Source organism: Trachurus trachurus, assembly GCF_905171665.1.
Source record: "Trachurus trachurus genome assembly, chromosome: 12".
NCBI lineage: Eukaryota > Metazoa > Chordata > Actinopteri > Carangiformes > Carangidae > Trachurus > Trachurus trachurus.
In genome coordinates this window covers 23897477-23922627 of record NC_139908.1, presented here as the reverse complement: position 1 = coordinate 23922627, position 25151 = coordinate 23897477, and the positions used below count along the sequence as shown (strand labels likewise).

Genomic DNA, 25151 nt, shown 5'->3' with positions numbered 1-25151 from the left:
TCTCTACAGTTAAAGACTGTGCCAGTGTATGAGGTCATCACAAAGACAAAGATTTGATTTGTAATTTTTTGAAGAGAATAATAGCTACAGTTTATGTTTCTGCTAACAGAATGACCCTTCATGACATATAGACGTCTTTAAATCTCACATGTAATCTGGCCTATAACAGCATGTATACTGTATGTGATTATTACTTGAACATGTGAGCCCCCTGCAAAAAGTCTTTATCAAGTCATTTCTCTGTGTAAGTGAGTCCTTGAAGCAGCATTGTCTTTAAACAATTATCCCAAATCTGGCATTGCACTAAGACAATTTTACTTTGTTTCCAAAGCCAATCAGCTTGTTTCAGTATATTGTTACAGTGACCTTCAGATTTGCTCATGATGTTGACAATGATCTTTATCCAGTCCAGGCTGCGACACTGATAATCACCCTCATCCCTACAGCACAGCCTAATGTGGTCAACAGACAAACATGTGGCAAACAAATCTGTCATACACAAAGCATGAAGACGATGCTTAATGTCTCTGCTTGGGGACTGTTTTGATTAGAGCGGCAGAGCTCCATGCAGCCGATGAATGGAGACAAAGAAGCAGCCTGTGGTCCCAGGACCAAGTCCTCCAGGCCTGATCGACACTGTGCAGTCTGAACCAAAACGTGAGCAGTGAGGGCGACACACCAGACTGAGCCCAGGCTTCAAAACAAATCAATCACATTAAAGTAAACAAAAGCTTAGCAGGTCAAACGGGTCCCGACACATAGCAGCTGATATAGGAGTTTGAAAGCAGGGGCATGGTTCACCCACATACGGCAGAGAAGAAAAAAGAAGGAAAACAAAAAGTAACGTGTGGAGCTCAGCTCTCCCTCTGGCTGTCCCATGTAGGATCTGCTCGAGTTCTGTTAGTCATAACACAGTTGTCACCTCCAGTCCCTCATCAGTCAGCTTCAGCCAAACCAATAAAGATAAGCATCTGCACATGTTCATCATGACGGAGAGCGTTTATGAACATGTCAAGGACTATTTGTTTCATTGAACTCACAGACCCGTTCAATTCATCAGAGCGCTTTTCACCTCCATCGAAGCAACAGTCTCTAACTAGGAATGCAGAGAAATCACAATTCAAATGCCACCAGGCCACAACCAGGTAGTAACAGCATTTAAGGTGAGAGAAAGACTCTCAGCTTCTTGATTGTGACAAACATTCAAGAATAAAAGTGGTGCTATTTTATCTATTTGATCCAAAAGCTAAAGCCAATGACAATAACACTGAGGCAAAAACAGAGCTCATGCTTATGTGTCACAGAGCTGTCCTATCATCTCACCGTTACATTCAACGGCATATTCCCTCCTTACACTGAACACAGTCAGCACAGTTTTATCTGAAAATGTTTGGCTGCATTGTTGAAAACAGCAAAAGGTAAATATCAGTCTGCAAACCGTCCCACAAAACTAAGATGTGTTTTACAAAGAAACTAAAAGCAAGGGGAGAAAATGGGAATGGAGGCTCTATACATCGGGACAATGCCCAGTGTTAGAAATTATAAACAAGTTTTTTTTTTATGTCTGGCTACGCTGCAGCAGTCTGACTTTGTCATAAAAGAGGTTTAAAGCTACATGTTCAACAGTGGTGGGGCAGTCAGAGTTCATGGTTTATTTTACCATGCAGCGCACCTTGCTGATGTCACACAGGGGTCAGTGAAACTGCAGATGGTGAATGGAACAGAGTGTCTGTGTGTCAGGGCGTCTGTGTGGGAGCAGAGGCATCACAGGGGTGCGTGCCATGAATCTTTGATAATTAATTTTAAGAAGGTTTAAAATCAGTAAAATTTTTATGTGGTAAGAAAAAAGTTCCTGTACTATGAGGTAAAACAGGAAAGAGTCTGGCAAGGACAGGAATTAAGTGCGCCTGTGTCGGCGTGCGCGTGTCTCACTGGTATGAAACAACATTGCATCACCTGGCATCTATTTGGCGGAACACAAGCGTATTAAGGCAGTTATACATGTAGCAGCTGCAGCAGTTAAAAATGGCCTCCTGGCTCCACCTTGACTTTTTTTTTTAATGATGAATTACAATAATATGATAGTTTAAATGTGTCCCACAGGGCAAATGGTTGCCAAATAAATTCAGACCCTGCTATTAGACACCGGTTGGCACCAGATTTAGGTCTGCACGGCTGCCAAGGCTGAAGACCCTCAGCCAGATTCATGCCAAGTGCTGTTACCGAGCCCTGTGCTCATAAGCACTGTTTGGAGGCAGAGAGACAGAGAGACAGCGTGGCTTAACCTTGGCAAGATGAGCAGCACATGACAAAGCAACACACAACACATCATCCAGAACAAAGACACAAAAATGAGACCACAACCTCTCTCACAAAACATTACCATAGTTACACAGAATAACACGTGTATGAAATGAAATTTGATCAATACCATTATGATGAAGTACCACTGTGCTGTTGTTTAAAGTGGTTGTAACGGTATCAAAGGACAACTTTATATGTGAATATGTGCAAGTGCTGAAAGTTGCAGAGTTACCAGCTGAATGTGCAGCTCCTGTCAGCGCTTAGAGGCTTTATATGAACACAAACTGCTTTTTGTATGAATAAGCAACTCTTTGCTATTTATTTATTTATAGTTACTGTTGTGTTCACAGTTTTTTTCTGCTGCCCCCATGTGGTCAGTTATTACTAGTTTTATTGTTTGGAAAATCTTGTTATTCTCACCTGGGAGCAGTAAACATTATTCCAAGATGAAATTGAAAATAGCCACATTTGACTCTTTACTATGCATACAGTAACTGGTTTCACTTTTTGTAGATCTGTTTTTATTGACTACATTTACTGCATTTGTGGTAATACTGGATTTTATTTGGACAAACTGCTGGTGATCTTGGCTTTGCAGTCATTTTACCATTGGTTTGTTGAGATTTCTTTAGCTTTCTTTCACCCAGTGGGAGACAGCTAACATTAATTGAAGTTAAACCAGGCTATCATTTGCTCATTGTATTTTTGCTCGGTAAGTTAGACCATTCCCTGCTATTACCAAGCTAATTGTTGATAATGGCAGTAACTAAAATGGCTATTATAACACAAACAGTAACTTGCTAATGTTAAGCCAACTTTAAACTCTAGGTTTGTTAAAGAGGCATTTCTCTCAGCAGGAATGTTAACTCATCATAGCAGCAAAGGTACAGATGTTACTAATAACATTAACAACAGCTCCACTCTAAGTGCCATACACATGGTGCACCAAACCAGGACTCTGAAAGTAAACAGTCAAGGGATTTCACTGGTATTTTATAATAACTAAGCTTTACATAAACATTTAAGATAAAGAGGGAATAATAGCATGTGAAATACATTAATTTGTTAAAGCAGAAGTAAGCAATATTTTTGTGTTAAAGCAGATATCAGCTTCACGGCCGTTTCGGCTAATGCTGCGTTCAAGGCAGGCTTTTGAAACCGTAAGTTACAGCTTCAAGTCACAACTACGACTTGGTAGCGTTCCAGGTAACCCGTAGCTCGTGTTTTTACCATCCTGTTGTCTGTGAAAGTTCCCTATAACGGCCACTCGTAACTTCCGACCCGTGAACTCGTACCAGATCGAACTGGTATGACTTCACAGGAAGGAAAAACACAAAGTACGAGTTTCTTTGAACGCACCATGAGTTAGCAGCCCCCGCCCTTGTCAGGCATCAATTGGTCCTCGTGCTACGTCACCACATTCACGCGCATCCCTTGGCTGCACACACAGCCCTTCATGCCGTTCTCTCTCCTCATTGGATAACACTTGTATCCCACAAGGAAAATTTTCTCCTCGGGTTACAGCAGAGCAGAGTGACGGAGAGACTCGTGTTTAGGCTGAAATACTTCATGTAAGTGATTGCTGACGGAAAATAGGACTATTTAGGACTTATATTAACAAAAACATTCCACTGATATCTGCTTTAATATAAGTCCTAAATAGTTGTATCTTCCGACAGCAATCACTTACATAGAGTGTTTGGACCGAAACACGGGTCTGTCAGTCACTCTGCTCTGCTCTGAGCCGAGGAGAAAACTTTTCTCGTATCCCACAAGTTTTATCCAATGAGGAGAGAGAACGGCATGCAGGGCTGTGTGTGCAGCCAAGGGATGAGCGTGAATGTGGTGACGTAGGGACGAGGACGGGGGCTGCTAACTCCATCGGCTGACAAGACGTTATGGTGCGTTCAAGGCAGCCCGTAACAGTTTAGCAGTTGTTCATAATTACACCATGCACCAATGTTTCAAGTCAAACCACTAAAATGGCTGTTTAAAATTCTTTAAAAAAAAGAACTGACCCGACACCTCTGCAATCAAAGCGAACGGAACCATCACTACTTGCAGATTCAACAGGTACTTCCTGTTACCCTGGTGCAGCTGGAACCATTGGTATTTTAATGCAGCACTACAAGGCAGGTGTTTAACATCTGGGAGCTACAAAGAAACTTACAAGTGATGCAAACAGAATGGACGCAATTATTTACTTTAACACTTCAGTCAAAGCGGAACCACAAACGGCATCATTTGGGACAAAACATCAGATCATTAAATTTCCACATAAATGTGAGTCTGTGTCCTACAGGCTGCACTGCGTCTGCAGGCTCTTTGTGGTGGCGGAGCAATGGGACACACATTGAGAAATTACACTACAAAGTGGTCACTGAGGTAACGCTGTAAAGAAAAAATAAAATAAAAAGCCCTTTCTTTTATTCATCACCAACATCAAACATTTGAGGAGCATTGTCTATCTGCCATCTGGTTCCAGTTGGTTGGACAGGAGATTACAGACAAGAAAGGAGCTTCTCGTGCAACATGTGGTTCAGACCTAACCCTCTCTCACCCGCTTTTGTTCACACAAAGCTAACCACAAGCTGTGACCCACTCCGTTCCCACAACCAGACCGGTGACCCGGCCTGTGTGTACTGTAGAGAGTGTTGCACCAACACATGCCACAGCATGTGGGCCTCCGCCTGGTTAAGGCTGGTAATGGGCTCCAGATCTGGGCTCACCCAGTACTAAGGCCTAGATCACGTTTCATTGGATGCAGACACCTGGTTATGGATCTGGCATTATATTGGCAATGACATCATGAGCTCACCTTGCTGCAAGAGCAAAAGTGTCTCTCTGACCGGGCTGGCAGTCTGCTTTTGATCTGGTTGTTTTGACTCAAGGACATGGTGATGGGACCACAGACAAAAAAACAAGACAATACATCGTCTGCCAGATTTCTGGTCTACATACTATTATAGTGTTTACTGGCTGTCACACCTCCCTGATCCACTGCTTGTAATAAAGCAAAAATAAATTAGCCGTCCATAGAGCCTGCAGATTGATCACACTTTACCATTCAGAAAAACTGACAGTTTAGCTGTTGCTGCACTATACTTCAATCAATATATCCGTCATCAACTCTCAACTCTTTCATGATTGAAATCGGCGCTTATCAGTCCCTCTTAAATTGGTGGTGTGATGTTTGGTCATAGTCCATGCTGCATTCAGCACTGTCTACAAGTCCTGGCTGAGGGAGCCAATCAGGAAGCTTCATTGTTTCCAAAAGTATTTTCTGCCCATCCAGACCACTAAACAGGTTTTAGGGAGGTGAGAAATCTGGTGTAGTAAAAAAAATAAAAAAAATAAAAAACCACACAAAACAAAACAGATGTAAATGTACCAAAAAAGATGTGTTATAGTGGTGTCATCCATAAGCTATTGTGATTGCATGAGAGTGAGCATGTGGTGGCATTTCATTAAAGTGACACTTCATCTGCGAGCTGTGGAACGTATTTACCTAATTAACTTAGCAACTTTACAGTGACGACACTTCACTCCCAAACCAGTAATGGAGCTAAAAATATTAAGTACAGGAAAGGTTACAAGGTTATTAAATAAAGGTTCGTCATTAGGAGCATGAAAATGCAAGGAAAGTTATATGCAAATGTGCTAATTAGATGACACATTATGTACAAGTTGAAAAGTTTACATCAGAGGCAATAATACAGGAGACGAGAGGTCAGATGGTCTATAGAAAACATCTATCCTCTTGGCACTATGATACATTAAATTGAGAATAATAAGTTAAACATGTCCTCAGCTTCAATAAGGATCCCACCTAAAGATAACTGATAATCATCCTCTGGGGATCATGAGTAAAATATTATGGCGATCTGACTGGTAGTTTTGGAGATATCATCTGTAGGGTTTCAAAGTCCCAGACAGACAGACAGACAGACATCCTCTGGCCCCACTGAAGGCGGGGCAGACAGTTTTTGAAGCTGGATAATCAAAAGCACATTTATGTCATCTGTGGTATATGTGATTGAAAATGCTTTAAAAAATGGCTACAGCCATGTCTGTGAAACAATGCCCCGCCAAAATCCCACAATGTGCACTTCAGACACACGATAAGGACACTCAGTTCCTCTCACTGTCGGAGCACCACTGACACTCGCAGAGGGTCAAGAGGGTTAGTGAGCAATTTCCACTTCTGAGGAAAGTGTGCTGGTGCCATGGTAGCAGTTAGGTGAGTGGGTGGGTGATGTAGAGCGATATGGAGACACTCAGACATCGGCATATGTCTTTTAAACATCACAAAGCTCTTCTCAACAGCTGTTTTAGATACAGTGCTGTACCGATACCCATCTCATAGGGTCAGAGGTTACAGTAAGCTATTCCAGACATATGGGAGTCACATATCACAGCTGGATATAGCTGACTGGAGGGATGGATGGACACAGGGATGAATGGATGGATGGATGGATTGGAGATGACAGAAATGCCTGATGCTAAAGTCAAGGAGCAACGGAGCTACAGCACCGCAGGTCTGTCCTTCATTCATGCTTTACTATACAGAGAAGTAACACAAGGTCCTCAAAAGTGGATTTAGAAAATTGTTTCCTCCTCATCCATGGCGCCAAGGAAGGACTTTAAGGAGTTTATACAGAAATGTATATTGTTTATTAGATCTGACACCAACTACCAAATTTATCGTATTGTCACTATCTAATTCTTATTTTACAGTATTACATTAGTTTTGCTCAATGTCCCAAATAACAATGGAATTCATCGTCCGTCCATAATGAATGCTTATGGCAAGTACTTGTCTTCCCCTCAGCTGTACAGTTGGATGTCTCACATATGGGACACACATACACACAGCTCAGGTGGGATTAAATGTCTGCACAGAGTTATCTCTACTCACTGGTGGTGGGTGAATATTGCACCCAGCACCCAGAGACAGGGGCTTCAAAGTCAAATCAGAGCAGCTTTGACAATGACACCTTTGTAGAACAGATAAATCACCTGCAGGGGAATGTTTTAAATGTAATAGTATGAATGAAGGTAATTCATCAAACCTGAGGGAAAGGAATGTCTTCATGTGCAGTGAACGTGATTCAATGCAGTCACACAGGGTTCAAATATGAAGATGATGAGCGACTCTTGTGCAACAGCTCAGACGATACCTGGTTGATCCTGCCAGTCTCTCTTTATTCTGCTCTCTAAGACTATGGAGGATGGATTTCTTCCAGCCATCTGAAACTGCTTCAGCTTGGAGTCAGGCCTGATTTGCCTTGCCAATATCAAAACAAGTGCCCATTCCCAACACATAAAGCAGGCATCTAATCACATGGCCCTGTAAACTAATTGCATAATGAATAACTGCAGTCCAGTCAGCACCAACGCATGAACACCTCCCAAAATCCCGGCAGGTCTTCAGTAGAGCTTCACCGGTCTAAGACTTGTCACGACCCGACCCAAGGTTGGACAAAGGAGGGCGGATCACACCTGAGCTTTAACTACAAGTAGGTTCATGGCACATAACTGAAAATCTAAAAGGCAAATAAAATACAACCAAACCCAACAGGGTGGAGGCCTGAGAGACAGACACTGGCTGACTGCCACCAGCTTACAGTACATATTGCAGCCAGGCCAGGTGAGCTGAATCTCCCTGACAACCAGACTCCATCCATCAAGGCTCTTGCAGTCAGACATGTAGCTCACCTCTGATTAATGAGGTAAATGTATCTCACCCGATCATGGTCGACCTGACGAAAAACTATCATTAAATGAACAAACTAAATCAAATTATCACTAAATAAATGAGCTGCAGTAGCTCCAGGTGAGCTCCAACAGAGATGATCTCCTGTCGCTGATGTTAAAGGTCCAGTGTGTAATATTTGTCAAGGTATATTGGCAAAATCTGAATATAGTACCAATCAATATATTAGTATAAGTGTATAATCGCTATAAAATAAAATCCGTTTGGTTTTTATAATTCTTCTTTTATATTCATTAGATTCACATGACGTCACTGTGTTTCTGCGCCGCCATATTTGTGTCCGAATCAGGGCAATCTGGGCACAGATCACAGCATGTCACGTTACCAGAACAAGTGGAGTAGTAGGAGGAAATCAGCAAGAGACCGAAAATTGACGTTATTTGAAAGATGCCAGGATTATATTGTGCTGTTGACTGTGATAGCAGTCGCCAAAGAAACCCCGGACTGCAGTTTTATTCCATCCCAAAAGACGTAAAGTTATAGGCGGAATAAATAGGCTAGTTGACTGCAGGCATCTATCAGTCGCAGCGTGGGCTGTGACAAGTCTCACAAAAAGAGGGGATTCACTTTTTTTTTTAAATAACATGGATATATTGAATTCTGCATTTTGATTACTTTCTTATTAATTACTCACTGATTCTTCATTTAGGGTCTTTTATTTCTGTATAACAGACCGTTGCTAAGTAAAACGGGCCGTTGCTAGGGACGCCGCTCTGATCAGCGGAGCAGGGCAGAAGAACTATCAAGGATTTTTACCTTGTGTTTCATTTTTACCAGCTTCAGACTAATTGTGATGTTAGAAAAATGACTTGTAGCTTGTTAGAGGGAGAGTGGAGGCTCTCTGCCTCCCTCACCGCTGCTGGAACCAAACCTGCGATCAGAGCGGACAGAGCGGACGGGCCAGCGCAGTGTCACAGCTGTGACCAGCTGTGTCTGTGCCACCGCGAGTCTGTGACACAAACGTCCCGTAACCGTCATCTCTTATGACAGACAGGACGACATAAATGCGCACATCATAACATTTACATGATAATTCATCAATCTACTGATTGATTATCAAAAGCTCGTTGAAAACAACTACACAGGAGTCGACCGGGAGGAGGGTGAGGAGCAAACAGCGGAGAAGTGACCGGACTAAGGACTTTGATCAACATTACGTCTCAAATTAATTAATTAATTCATAAACTGTGTAATAAGTGGGATAATATAGAGTTTGTCAGTTGTTATAGAGATATAAACCCAGACAGGATGTATGAAACCCTGTCATTTTGTCAAGAAACTGTCATTCCATCCTGCGGTTTGCATGCTGTCATATGAGGAGACCTGTCAAATCGGACACAAATACAGATGTTACTGGTTCAAATTTGCGGACTTCACGCGTGGTCCACGCGAGACGGCACAAGACTCATGCATTTTTTTTCTTTGGCGAGACAAGAGGTTTTAATGAAAAGCCTCAATGTGCCAAAACAACCGCCAGGTGGCATCTGTGAGAACGGAGGACGACAGGCGGATGACTCAGTGATCTGAGCAGTAATCCACAGCTTAAACTCTAGGCTATTAAACTAGAACTAACTACTGTATACACTGCCTAAATCACAGAAACTATTGTAATATGATAAAGCCTGTCTTGCTTTATGACTTGATGATTATGTATCACATATCGCCGCAATTAGGAGTGGCGCTGTTCATGATACAGAATACAAGAGGATGAAAGGAGAACTAGCTGCAGACAGTAAATAATATAGTAGCCTAGTTTTTCAATGACAAAATGTAACGACGGCAGCTACAGTAGACTATAGCCCACGTCTCACTCTCTTTTTTCGGTCATCTGTCTCGTCATCTCCAAAATGTGTTTTTAAAATGAGCCAACTACAGTACTGTGCAGTAGTGCCGCAGATTTCTCACTCCGCACCTTGTTTGAGAGTGCAGCTGGATGATTTCTTGTGAATGAACGGGTCTGTGTCACTTTGGGGCTGGGCGATAAAACATAGGATAAATAACTTTCCCTCGATAGAAGACGCGGCCGATACAAAGTGACACCGTCAGCCATGCAGCCGGCCTGGACTTTTTATTTTTAATTATGAAGGATCATCTGCGCAAGGCAAAGATGATAGCATCAACAAAACACGGCGTAACACACGCGGCTGTATGGGACAGGCTTTTATTTAATTCAGAACAAACCGCTTAGCAAAAATGGAAAATATAGTCTATAATAATTAATTGATCTGTTGTTTGGCCACTGTTTGAAAATAACCCGAATTATGAGCAAATAATCTGATCCAGAACAGCAGTCATAATCAGACTTCTTCTAAATAAACCTAAACATTAAATAACTGGGTCAGGTCGGACCATGGGGTTATTTTTTCTCTTCTTCTTCACAGGAGAAAATGAGGTGCGCTGCGCTCACGGACGCGTTGATGTTTTGTGATTTATCTGCTGCCTTGACTCTGCCCTTTATACATGTGCGTTCAGATTAACAATAAGACAAGCCATGGTTGAGTTTATTGAGTTTTAGCTGCTCAATCTCATTGTTTCAAAGAAAAGGGATTGATTTTTATAACGAAATGAAACGAAAACAATATTATATTGATACATTGTTGTAAAAAAAAATCCAAAAGAAACGAAAATGAACTAAAGAAAATAACTTTCACACACACACATTAAAACAGTGCGATTGGTTGAAAGCTGATAATTAGCCATGTGCTTATAAGCTGATTGGCCGAAACCAAGAACAAAGCCGCGTGAATGGCCAATCGCCATGTGTTAACATTTCCATATTCCGCACATTCTGTGACAAACTGTAAACTGTTTTCTTGTCTGTAACAACATCTATTGCACGTCTGTCCGTCCTGGGTGAGGGATCCCTCCTCTGTTGCTCACCCTGAGGTTTCTCCTGTTTTTCCCTGTTAAAAGGGTTTCCATGGAGTTTTTCCTCAGTCGATGTGAGGGTCTAAGGACAGAGGATGTTGCTACGATGCCATGTAAAGCCCTTTGAGACAAACTGTTTGTAAAAACGGGCTATACAAATAAAATTGCCTTGCCTTGCCTTAACGGCCGACATGTAAATCAGCTGTTTCGATGGGCGTTATATGAATAGAGATGTTAATGTGGTACTTTGCACATAGTTTAGAGTTCTGCCCTGTCTCTGAGCAGCGTTCTGCCCAGTCTCTGAGCAGCGCACGTTTCACAGATAATATGACCTAACAACAGATGAATTCGTACATAAACAGGTCCTAAATTATGAAATGTCATAGTTTTGAAGTTTAGAGGCAAAACAGGTTTTATTGTCAGTAGTCGCTGCAGGGACGATTGATACAGCTGTTTCAAATGTCCCTCACGCCACCGTGCGTAGTGATTGTGGTCACACTGCGCGATCAATATCTGTATATAAATCACCAAATTAATAGCCTAACTGTTTTGCAATGAACAACAACCGATTTGAATGAACAACATGTATTTTTAATAAACACCACATATTTTTAATGTTCGTGTTTATGACATGAATCAACAGATATTCAGCAAAGTGAGGGGAAAATGCCGAGGGAAAAATGACAATATGTTCAACTGTGTATCCATAAACATGACTTAGGACAGGGAAATAAGTAAATGAAATTAAAATGCAGTTGTCCAACAACTCGTACAAAAGAAGAAAGGCGAGTTTAATCGAAATGCGGATCCTGACAATTGCGCACGGGACAAAAATATTTATTTGACCTATTTATATTGTGAGAAATTATGTGACATTTTGGCAATAACTAGTAGCCTACACTAGTATGTTGTCCGATATGCTGCATAAAAACGAGAGTAATGTCAGTAGTTTCTGTTTAAAACATGCTGTTTCAACCGTCCCTCCTCTGTGTCTCTAACGACCCGCATAGGTGGGGCGTTTGAGACAAATGTCAACTTACGTTCAAAGTTATAAAACAGCGCGATCATCCAACATATGTGTTAAATTACACTTGTAACTAAGAAAATACACATGTGAGTTGTTGATCACATGATAAAAATGTTTGTGTACATAACGTCATCTTTGAAAAAGACGTTTAAATGAAAAGTGTATCAATCGACCCGGCTCTCCCCTAGACTATATTTTCCATTTTTGCTAAGCGGTTTGTTCTGAATTAAATAAAAGCCTGTCCCATACAGCCGCGTGTGTTACGCCGTGTTTTGTTGATGCTATCATCTTTGCCTTGCGCAGATGATCCTTCATAATTAAAAATAAAAAGTCCAGGCCGGCTGCATGGCTGACGGTGTCACCACTCTCATTATCACTGGCTGTTTGTGTTGTCTGTCAAAAAATGGATGAATTAAACCTATAGACTTTGTATCGGCCGCGTCTTCTATCGAGGGAAAGTTATTTATCCTATGTTTTATCGCCCAGCCCCAAAGTGACACAGACCCGTTCATTCACAAGAAATCATCCAGCTGCACTCTCAAACAAGGTGCGGAGTGAGAAATCTGCGGCACTACTGCACAGTAGGCTACTGTAGTTGGCTCATTTTAAAAACACATTTTGGAGATGACGAGACAGATGACCGAAAAAAGAGAGTGAGACGTGGGCTATAGTCTACTGTAGCTGCCGTCGTTACATTTTGTCATTGAAAAACGAGGCTACTATATTATTTACTGTCTGCAGCTAGTTCTCCTTTCATCCTCTTGTATTCTGTATCATGAACAGCGCCACTCCTAATCGCGGCTATCAGGCTGTCAGCATTGTCCCCAAAACGTCTGAGCAGTATTTAGTACGGTGCTGCCACCTAGAGGAAAACAGTTGTGGTGAAAAGTCACGCGATCACGCGATCCTGCAGTGCAGGACAAACCCCGCAAATTTGAACCAGTAACATCTGTATGGCGGCGGTCCCTTCGACGTGACGTCACTGCAACCCATGAATAGCAAGGGTCTTGCTTAGAGAATGTCGCCATCTTGCCATGTTTGTATGGAATGGAAAATCCAGCCAACCAGAGAGCACGTTTCAAGAGTTTCATGTTCATAAATAAACAATAGAATTATTTAATAGATAAATAATAGAATTGGAATGCTGGATGTCACTGTTTTCCCCTCATTTTACACACTGGACCTTTAAACGCCGTCTCATTTTCAGGTGTTGATTCACTGTATCTGCAGAGATCACAAATTCCCTCAGCTCGGTTACATCTGGAACAGGGCGAGATTTCACCGAGGAAACCCAACGACAACAGAGTTAACGCAGGGGAGATTATTGCTGCAGCATTACATAACCAGCCGTCTATTCAGTCAAAGTTTACACAAGGCTTTCGCACTCTGCCATCTACAGTAACTCTATGAAAACACACAGTGAAAACAGGATTTGTCTGTCACCTCGCCGGTCTCAGCCAAACTCTCAGCTGGTTCCCTCCCTGCCCTCACACATCTCTGTTTGGGTCTCCTCTGTGGCTCTAACACACACACACACACACACACACGATAACAGCGAGGAAATGTGATAAAACTTAAAATAAACATTGTGCGGTGTGACTCTGTGGAATCCAGACGTGACACACTCGGGCGCCTGGCACAGCTCCCATCTGAGATCAATTTCAACAGATCAGGGATGGATTAAACAAGTCTCAGAACGATAATGTAAAGCTACAGCATGTACACCCATCGCTGTCAGTGCATCCACAGTGTGCTGATTAAACAAAGACACTGAAAACACTGATGAGACAACAGAGTTGGCTGCCTGTGGAGGACCATGAAGTCTGCTTGGCGCAATAAAAGCATTCCATGTGATTTAATAACTGCGGATGAGTCTTGGCTTCGGCTTCCACATGTGTTTCATGCAAACTAAAAACATTTTGTGCACATGATGCTTCCAGCAAGTCCCAACATCTCTTTTGAGCCATATAAAGGAAAACACATCCATCAAATAAGTTCCACCATACACGTCTCATTGTCTTCAATTTAATGCACAAATAAAAAATATCCTTGACTTGAATGATCCCACGCCCAATTGAAAAAGATCTGACGACTTTACTTTGTAGGGTGCAGAGAGACAACACCAACCATATTGAATGTACGGCTGCTTTTGGTTGCAACATCGGTTATGTATTACTGATTGGTTTTAGGGTTTCAAATTTATGAGACCTGTTGATGATAAATGGAATATCAGTGGGATGGTAGTTTGAATTACAGATGTGGCCTAAAAAACTGTTCTTAATGAGTGTTTTCTTCTTTGAGAGGCTGTTAGAGTCATTGAAAAAAAGTAATTAAATGCAATTGTCCAGTAGTGGAAAATAGGCCTAATGTTTCATTGTTTCTTGTGTTGGAGGTTCACTCTCACACCAGGGAGCGACCAGAGGGAAATATAAAGAGAGTTACTGCGTCAAAGTTGGAGGGTCTGAATGTCAGAGGAGCGGCTCGAGAGAAGCGGAAGATTTTTCATCAGCCCCCAGACTGCACTGGAGAAATGATGTAATGAGCTCCAGCTGATCAAATCTGATGTATATATCAGCCTGCTGTTCTAAATGAGCCTCTACAGTGTTTCATCTGTGTGGTTTCTACAGACATCACAACTTTGTCTATGTTACATTACACAACATTTGGTGGATATGGAGTTCACTGGGGAAACTGCACGTTTTGCACAAGTATTTATAAGACATTAATGTGTTTATTATAAACCTGTATGCAGTGGTACTGATGGTGCTCTGAGCATAAAGACCAGCAACACACTTTAACATTTAACACAGCTGTCTCAATCAAGGTCACACCAGCTGAAACTAATTAGTCACTCTGTAGAAGCCGAGATGATGCAGATTTACTTTGCTTTTTGGGAAGTTACAACTATTAAGATTTTCAATTCTTTAAAACATCCACTAGCATTTGTGAATCTAATATTAGCAAGAAAAGTTTATGTCTGTAGCTGACTTGCACTTATCCAGGTAAAAGACAAGGTTTACTCCGCTCTGAGGCTCCACAGGTGTTGGAGGGCTCTTACCTGTCTGCAGCATCCCGGAGCCGGACTCGCCTCCGAAGTCCTCCGGTGTGTCCCCCGGTGAGTCCCCCGGTGTGTCCAGCGGTGAGGCGGTGCTGGTCGCCAGGAGCCACACGAGGCAAAACGTCCATTTCAACAGCCGGCGGAACATCTTCTCCATGACGTCAAATCAACCTCTGTAGCTCAGGTCTGAGGACAGGAACTGGACGAGGGTCAGACTGGTCTCGAGCTGCGGTTAAACTGAACTAAACTGAAGTAAAGTGAACATGAGCAACATGTCTGGAGTCTGGACTTAGTCTGCAGAGTGTCTGTGAGGTCTGAGCAGGACTGAGACTCAGAGCAGCTCACCTCATCCTCTTCACCTCTGCTCTCCTCTTCATCCCTCTCTCCTCCAGCAGCTGCGTCACATCACCGAGGCGCCAAACGAGCCATCACTGGCCCCGCCCCTCCCCTCTAATGTGGACCAATTAAAATCCTGCAGGGCCTCCACCCTGTCTGCAGCTTCCCAGCTAATCCGATCAGAGTTCTTGAGAAAGACTGAGCGGTTTTCTCAGCTGCACTTGATTTGGACCTTTTATCATTTCTGGTTTGATCATACTGCAGCAGCAGAGGACGCAGTAGTAGGCCTACAGTGTAGCCTACTGTAGGTGAATGACCAGTCCCCTAATGGCCCCCATAAGAGATCACCTGCAGACATCAGTGGTGCACTGGTGTTGGCATAAAACAGAGGAAATGTGTGGTTTTATGCAAGCCCACACTTAAAAATCAGCTCAACAAGGTCTTCCTGTCATTTGCACTTAATTAAACTGACAGAGTGAGTGAACCAAAACAAGACAGGGCAGAAATCTGAAACAATGTCGCTGACAGACTGTGTATGCTCCATTGAGCTGAGAGGAACTGCAGGGCTTAATAATAATTCACTGAAGAATTCATAATTATATGAGAGGTTCCTCTCTCAGGTAGTCATAGTCATAATTATTAATTATGGCCACTCTTATTTGATAACACCATCAAGTTATTTTCTCAGCCTGCCTGGACAAAATGAAGACAATATGAGAGCATGACAGGCTGGGTACTGATCTTTAATATGAGTCGCTTCATTAAGTTTTTGTTCCGTTGCCATTAATATTATTTAAAGGTCAAAAGTAGGTCCTAGTGCAAAATTTAATCAAAATCTAATGAGGATTTGTACCTACTTTTCTCTGGCAATGAGCAATATGAAAGCTACATGGGATAATTACATTTTGGCCACTGGAGACTGGATCCAAACATGTGACAATTACCCTTACCACAAAATGGCATCTCCCAACATCTCTGTTCCACATGCTCCACGTCTTTATACATTTTTGTGTTAGTCATAAGTTAGATGGAGACCAGCACTGCCACGATGGTGACGGCAGGACAGCTCTCTATGAGCTTCAGAAATTCTTCTTCAGAAGCCTGGGTGACGTTACATTGGCCATCTCTGAGGTTTGAAATTCAGATTGAAAAAGATTTGCGTAAAACATGACTAGGGATGTCACAATTACTTGTTTTCACAATTAATCGCGGTATTAAACGCCACAATTAATTAATCGTAAAGATTCCTAATACCGTCACTTTCCAAAAAAGATTATGTTGGAACCGTATCGGCAGATGTGCGCCAAAGTAAAGGTAAATATACAGATACTGGTCCATTTACGTAGTACGTAACACTGAATTGGTAGTAATTTAAATGTTAGACTGTCATTTGTAATAACAAAAAAGATTAAAACAAACTTAAACATTTGGTATGGATGACTTCAATACTGTATTTCAAACACTTCCCCTGGGGTATTAATAATTGGCCATATTTTAAGAGATACTTTTGTGTAAATAATTCGTAATGTAGTTATATTTTGACTATATTTGATTTTACACTGGTAATGCATAATAATTGTGATAATTGTAATACAGTGATTATTTCTGTGACAATATTCGTACCAAGAAAATCTATAATCGTGACATCCCTAAACATGACTGTTATAATTCTAATACAAATATTCAGAAATCTCCATCATGTGTTTTCATAATCATACCTCTTTATTCAAGGACTCATATATTAATACAAAATCTATAGGTACAGTCAAAATGACTGCGGGAGAGACAGTCAAGTAACAGATCAGGCAGCGAAGGATTCAGCCACTCCAGAACCTCTTTTCTGAGAAAGAGCCTTGTTTCCACTTTGGTGGTTCTGTGATAAAATGTTATTCAAGCTCATGTTTTTTTCTTTTTTTTTCTTTACCTGAAACAGATACATGTGTATTTAGATAATCAGAAAATACAACCAGGAAACAAATTGTACAAATTGTGGACTTAATGAAGTCAAACAATGCCTCTTTTTTCACATGCACATTTTCTTTTCAGAACATGCAAACAGGACATGTCCAGAGGGGTCAGCCACTGTAAAACTGTCAGAGGAAAACTTGGCACCCTGTTAACATGGGGCTCGTTGGAGGTCTGAAAATGGAGCATCTTTTTTCAAATCTACTGTAGAGATGAACACAAATCTCTGTTCCAATATGGCAACTTACAGAAACGTTTAAAGACAATAAGATGACAAGCAATCTATTACATTACCTTTACGAAGAGCAGAGTCACACCTACAGTTTGACCTCACTGCTTTAAAGTCCACAGTCTCCTTTAAGATGGTCCATCAAATAGATTGCACAAATATGAGACCACAGGAAGTAAATTAAAACACAAGGAAGTAGTCAGACTTGGATCAAGTGACATTTTCAAATAATTTTCATGCCTTTAAACCTTTAAAGGATGAGCTGTCCAATGCGCACTAAGATTCAGACACCCATCAGTCTCTTTTTTGATCTAATCTGTGTTTTGATTTTTAACACATAAGAGATAATCCTTTGATAGATTAAACACCAGTGTGTTAAAAAATCCCTTTAAAGGAGCCATCTGTTAGTTTTGCTATTGCTACATACAGTATCGTAGCCAGTTTAGCATTAACAGTTATTTGTTTACCAGTTTTGCAAAGAACTTCAATTACTGTACTATTTACAATACAAGAGATTATACCACACCCTGTGAGCACTGAGCACGACTACTTGCTAAGATTGGACGCACCAGTAACTGAGTGTTGTAAAGTGCTGCTCTTAAAAGAAATGAAGCCTGAACTTCACAATATAAATAATAAAGATCTTTATACTGTTTTCAATTTCTCTCACTACCAATAGCTAGACAGCAATGCCAAAACTTACAAATAGCTCCTATGAAACCCTGTCCATGCCAAATCTTTAACTTTAATTTATACACTGCTGATTAATAAATATGACATGTGTATTTGTGATCTGTTTACAAAGGAATTGATCTTCAGTAAGAACTAATAGGCTTGCAGCTGAGAGCCAGGTAGCTGGGCAGGATAAATGTCATGTTAGAGATTTGTTGTCAACAACAGCCATTGTCCTATCAGTAGATATGTTGGGAAAGGGTCAGAGTCAGAGTATAGCTGACACGTTGTCTGGCATGACATGAATAGTCAGTCACAGATAAAATATGGCACAAATAGAGCCTCCTGTCTTTGATCTGGCAGAACCAGATTGGTTAATCTGGTCCATGTCTAAAGGAGGTGCTGCAGGACTGGTGCAGGTTTGGGGCCAACGCAGAGCTATGAGACAGAAAAATGTTTCATAGTCAGTTCAGGCGTTTGTGATTGGACACAATAGCTGACATATGCTCCTCTGGACAAGATTAAAGGCAACTGAAAACTATTTAAAAAATAAAACTTGACCCAAATCTGGAAAGAACAGGTTCATATTTTGTGTGTTTCTATCTGGGCAGGAGTCATGCAGTCAACTTCCCAACCTCAAAAATGCCCTGTGATTCACAAATATCAGCTTTAATATGAGTTGTGCCTCAGTGTGTTTTCAGTTCACTGTACATCATATCATTTATTTACAATTTACAACTCTTCACACGTAAATGTAAAATTTGGTCGCAGTCACACTAAAGCCTGAACCTGGAGATTCCAGAGGGTAAAGCTACAGGGCAGATGAAGTGTCGTCTTGTTGCATAGCCCTACTTTAGGTCAACAGTCAGCAGCAACAACACAACTCCTAAGTGTACCGGTGAATACACACACAAGTACATGTAACCTCGCCTACAAACCCTCACATGTTACTGCTCTCAGTGGAGAGAGGTGAGAAGAAAGGAAACCCATGAAATCTGGGCAAATATGGCAGACGTGAGACATACGGTATGTTTCAGGAGGCAGGTGTTTCTGAATATGAGAAATATCTGTTGATTTTTCATCAAAAAAATGGCACTTTTCTCCATCCAGAGACCATTTCTACCAACTGACTGGCAGTATATTTGAAAGAGAAAGGCAAATGCTTACCACACATCCTTAAGCAAAAGTACAGACACTTTTTTTTTTTTTTTTGACAAATTCAAGACCCTGGCATGCACTACATTGCTTACTTTGCATCTGTAATTCTGATTTACCTACAACAAGATTCAGTACAAAAGAAGTCTTTTTTTTTGCTTTCTATTCTTTATACCAGATTCAAACAGGAGCTTTGTTCTGTCCACTTTTCCTCAGCTGTGTACATACTTACATCAGTTCAAGTCCGTCTGACACAAAGCCAGGCTGCATGTCAACACATCTTGGAAAACGAGGCACTTAGTATTCAGCCACATGACGTCAGAAAAGAGTTGACCTAGTCCCTATGTGCGCTCCAGAAATCTGGCACGATTTACAAAAGACGTGATCATTAAAACTCGGCTCTAGTTCCATTCTAATATATCCCTTTGTTTGGTTTTTGTCACATTAATTGCTGTGTCCGTTAAGTGTCATGGCAGAAGTTTAAGACTGAAATAGATCTGTTCTCCTAATATCTCTTGTTGTCAGGATTTGGTGATAACTTTGAATAGCTTATGGAAAAGAAAAATCAAAAGAGAGGAAAATAATTTGGTGACAGCGTAAGTATGATCAAGTTATAGCCTAACACTTTAACTCTTCTCTAACCTACATGGCAAACAGAAAATGGAACATACAGTAATAAAAACAGTGTTGTGAGCAGCCACACTAATACCAGGGATGAGGCATTCAGATCAGTTCATGAGTGACAGAATTTTGGCTTTTGTCTTCTGCTCCAACACTGATTTTACTGGCCAAGGCAAAATACTTCAGGGTCTTCACATGTGCTATAACTTCAGTGCAAGTAAAGGGGCTAGAAAAGTGATCGGTGTCTTTTTTCCCTTAAAGAGTTTGTTGTATAAAAAAGGAGAGTAACACTACAAAGCTGGAATGATTTCTGATCCCCTTTAACAGCACGTTCCACTGGTGTCTCCTCCCTTCTGTTTCAATCCTCTGGCTTCCTCTCAGCTTATTGGACCTGACATGAGCGCTGTACAACACTGACAAGCCGCAGCCTTCTCTGCTAACATCAACATCTTTCTCAAGTGTTCTGCCATGTTAGCACCAGTCCTCCTCATCCCTCTCCCTGAGACTTCCTGTTCCTCTGCTCCCGGGTCCCGACATGGAGTTGACCCCGAGGGTGAAGTGGTACCCGTTGGGCACCGCTCCCGCCCGGGCCTGTGTGGCGGCCACTGAGGCGGGCGCAGCAGCACTTCCGTGTGAAGCTGAGGCTGTTGTTGAGGCAGTGGTTCTGGCTGAGTGTCCCGCTCCATGGCTGCTCACAGCGTCCTGGAAGTCCTCTGTCTCTTCGAAGAGGGCCTGCTGAGAAGTGTCCTGCAGCTGCCGGGTTAAATTAGAGTCCGAGCTGATGCGGGTGACCGGTATCGGGGACTCGTTGCGGCCCCCGAGTAAACTATCGTGCTCTGAAAGGCCACGGCTGAAGCGAGTCTGGTGCGCTGTCGTACCGGTGCTGGCACTGGACGGCAGAGGCGAGGAGTTGGCGGTCTTGTAGGCCACAGCAGGACGAGGGGTGAGGGGCGTCTGTGGCAGCTGCCTGCGACCACGGCCCGGCGTACTGGAACCAGAGGGGAGTGTTCCTGGGACAGCTTTAATCACACTGCTACCATACTGAGGAAGACAACACAAGTTGGGGTTGGTCAGTTTGCTCTGATATAATCAACAGATTGAGACTAAATCAATTCCTTTGAGGATTTCAATAGCCACAATATCATGCTGGTTTTAGCCCTATAGTATATACAGTGGAAACCGCTTATAGTGATCATGGATATAGTAATCAACCGTTTATATGGATCAAAAGACTTGGGACAGAATCATTTCTATACAAATGCTGTTTAAATAATTTGTTTATAGTGATCAAGAAATCTGCTTAAAGTGTTCATTTTTGGTCATTTTATGAATGAAAACATGTGCAAAAGCAATTTCAAAAATATGTGTAGCCTATTTATTTTATTTTCGGCGGTGTCCCTTTAACGTGCACGGCTGCAGCAGCCCGCACATGTCACCACGCTGTGTCTTGTGCTGTGTGCTTCACCTGGCTGGCTGAGCCACATGACTGTCGGTGCGGCGCAACTCACTGGATGTTTGTGTTGTCTGTCAAAACATGGATGAATGAAACCGACTTTCTATCGACCACGTCTTGTATTTCCATCGAGGAAAAGTTATTTCGGGATATCATTTTGTTTTATTGCCTGGCGGCCCGACAGCGACATATTGCCCGTTCATTCATGAGAAATCATCCAGCAACACTCTCAATCAAACAAGGCGGCGAATGAGAAATCTGCGGTGCTACTGTACAGTAGTTCGCTAATTTTAAAAACACACCGGCAGCAGCGGCCAGATCTATACTGAGACTGTTGTTATTCTGTCACGTGAGTTAAATGACTGCTGTGTGGAAAACCACACTGTGGTCCGTGATCGAGGTGCAGACAGGTGAGTTTGGAGCTGACGAGAGGATCGCCCTGACGACCGTTTCGTTACATTTTTTTCTCATTGAAAAACTATACAAATGGTATTTAGATGATGTTCTGCATAAAAAATTAAGTGAAATAATAAAAAATCGGTTATGGTAATCAACCGCTTACATGTATAGTGATCAAATTGACTCTGGACCCACGTGATCACTATAAGCGGTTTCCACTGTATTCCCATGCTGAAGTCTTGAGTAATAACAGCTTGGCTTCTCTTTAATTTGCTCTGCACATTGGATTTGTTATGAAACCGTGACTTGCAGGTTAAAGAGCAACTAAACCTGTTTGAGCAAACCCACGTCCTGTCCCTCTCCAGGAGACGTGGATCTACTGGGACCGGCTGACTTGGCGTGACACTGCTCCCTGCTGCCGTATCGCTCACAGGAGTAGTAGCGCTGCTTCTCTCCTGCTGACGAGTGGTGCCTCCTCTCGTGAGGCCGGCTGCGGTCCCGCTCCCTCGCTCGTTCTCTGGACAGACCCTCGGCTGAGGGGTCTGTGAACGAACCTGGACGACAACATCATGGAATGAATGAAGAGAAAAATCAGGAAATACGAAATATGCAACTGTAATATTCAGTGTGGAATAAAAATCAATAATCTCAATAGATGTAAAAGAGGAACTTGTCCTGCAGGAGGGGGTGCTCCTCATATGTAGTTACCCTGAACTACTGGATGACCTGCTGCTCTGTCAGTAAAATGGGAGATTGTTGTTCTATTGAAAGGCTTAAAGTGGAGGAAACTCCATGACAGTGCTGTGTGATCACCACAGCAACCTGTATCCTGACTGCAGCTTCATATTTGTTGTCTACACATGTAGGAAGATAAGGCACCATTAAATAATCCAGAATCTACTTTCAGATTAAGTGTAGGATTGAACTGTATGACTTTAATGGAGTGAATGTAAATATTATTACTGTAATTTATTATGATTTATTATAAATTAGAATGAATGTAAGTTCACATTAATTGGTACAATAGACACTGATCAACCATAACATTAACACAGGTGACTGGTTTTACTGTCGTGACTGATCAGTGAAATAATTTTAGTTTCAAATCAAATCACTAATAATTGAGTATGAACACTAAAAACAGGATAAATGGTCAGCTGCAACAATAAAAACAGTCACTTGTTGACTGGTGTATTTTATAGGGTTTTTTTTAATGTAAAACTATAGGATTTTATGTGATTTTCTTTTTTAATTATTCTGGTAGTAGATGGAGATTTAAGCTGTTCATCTAAACTCCTCTGGTTTATTGCCTGTGTGTTGTCATGGACAGAGAGCGGCTGCACTCCACCTCCAACACTCATATTGTGATCCATATTTTAGCTCTGTGACATGTGCAGTATCACCATGTTTTTCCACATACAGTGAAATATGGTGCTTTGATATTTCTGTAGACGTCTGATTAAAGGCAAATAACTCACACACACTCGCTGCGTGTGTGTGGCATAAAGCAGAGCACTGTGGTGGAATTACTTTCTTCAGTGCTGGAATAATTCCAGTTTTGAGATTAAAAGTGCGATGACAGAAGCACAGAAGCCTATTCATCATTGTGATGTGTCAGATCTGCCTTGAGAATGACAGGCTTTGAGGAGTGGACGTCTTTCTCTCAGTTTAATAGATGTAGAGAGAGCTGCTGGATGTTCTGCTATCCCACCAAGAGGTGCCTGTAAATCCCTGTGCTGGCTCTCTCCACTGTGGCCTTTTATCTCAGCAATAAAGCCCAGCTGCTGCCCTCCAGTGTTAACACACAAAACACCCTGACACCTGCTCTCGGCCTCTGATCGCTCCAGCAGACGGCCCCTATTGCTAACAACGACTGTGACCACCGCTGTTTATACTCAAAACTTTGCTAACTCAACACTATAAAAACCAACATACCGAGCCGTTTCACATTTCTGCTCTTGTTTTCTTGTCGTACCACTTTGAAAATCCTTTACGGTGCATTCATGGGCACTCATGGACACTGCGACGTGACATCTAAGATTTACGGGCCAGCTCGGAAAAGTTGCCATAAAATCAAACCCAGTGGAAAAACAAAAAAGGCAACATGGACAGTGTGAAAGGGAATACCTGAAGTACAGATGTTGCTGCACTGCTGATTCTCAAATCGGAGGTATCTGAGGCACACTTGAATGCACCGCCACAGGTACAGAACTGGTGTCATGCATATTTATCAGACTGAACAGAGGCAATCTGCACGACTCCCGTGAGATATGCACCACAAGGTTCTGTGCTCGTCCTTTGCTGTTTACACTCTATTACAATACTATCAGTGCAGCGCAGGAGGACGGTGATATCCATTTCTAAGCAGATGACACAGTCTTGTGTGCACACTTGGCTCCTCTTCAACTCAAACTGCTTCAAGATTACAATCTGCCTTTAATGTTATTCAGGCATCTCTGCATAATCTCAGGCCTGTTCTGAACGCCAACGTAACAAAATGTGTTTTTCTCTCAATAAACCAACGCACCATTCCAGTCACCGTCTCCCGGCCATTCGCACTAAACGGTTCAGAATGTGCAAGTTCGCTATCTTATAAATATCTGAGGATTTAGGCTGACAGCTGAGCACCTGGCACTGGTGCTAGAAATAAAACACAAATACAAATGGATTTTATACTGGAGTAAAGCATGATTTGTCAAGAGGACAGGGACATGTTGCTATGGGACTGTGTGTCTATGTCTGTGCTTCAGTGTAGGAGTATTCTTGTTTCACCTTAAAACAACATGATGCATCTCACTGAGATAAATGTCATCCTCATTTACAAAAGAGCAAATGGAAACTTTGCTGTTATTGAGTGAATAGGTGAGCTGGCCCTGATTAGAAACAAGAGGACAACTACATCATATTATTTTTTATTGATAAAAGCTCTCTTGCTGCCCCAGTACATCACTTTTATGATTGTCTTTGATGCTGCATATGTTTTTGTTATGACTGACTCTGGTCTTAGTATGTGAGCTTTTGTTCTTCTGTGTGTGTTTGTCCTTTTCTTTTGTCTGGATTTTCAACTCCTGTACCTCTCTTGAAAAAGTTGTTTTCATCTCATTGATATGACCTGATTAAAACGTGTAATGATGGGTACTAAGGTAACACAGCCGGACATTTGGTGGTAGTGTTTAAACGCTTATCAAATAAATGTCTATGGTCTGATTCAAGGCCATACGTAGACAACTGCATGTCGTGCCTCCTCCTCTTGTACAGTTCTCAAAGGCCAGTGATGTCATGTGCAAG

The 25151-nt window shown here is 41.9% G+C and overlaps 2 protein-coding genes across 2 annotated transcripts in view; both read right to left on the bottom strand.

Moving 5' to 3' along the window:
* LOC310994289 (uncharacterized protein) overlaps positions 1 to 15190 on the bottom strand; it is a gene marked incomplete at both ends in the record, with an annotated part of 113653 nt that extends 98463 nt beyond the window's left edge. Inside the window, one exon of the mRNA XM_083982931.1 lies at positions 15034 to 15190. Coding sequence (XP_083839057.1) covers positions 15034 to 15190 — 157 coding nt within the window. The remainder of the gene's footprint in view (positions 1 to 15033) is intronic.
* A 5292-nt stretch (positions 15191 to 20482) lies between these two features.
* Positions 20483 to 25151, bottom strand: part of cacna1bb (calcium channel, voltage-dependent, N type, alpha 1B subunit, b) — a gene marked incomplete at both ends in the record, with an annotated part of 162452 nt that continues 157783 nt past the window's right edge. The window contains 2 exons of the mRNA XM_083983117.1: positions 20483 to 21052; positions 22194 to 22417. Of these exons, the coding sequence (XP_083839243.1) occupies positions 20483 to 21052; positions 22194 to 22417 (794 nt within the window). The remainder of the gene's footprint in view (positions 21053 to 22193; positions 22418 to 25151) is intronic.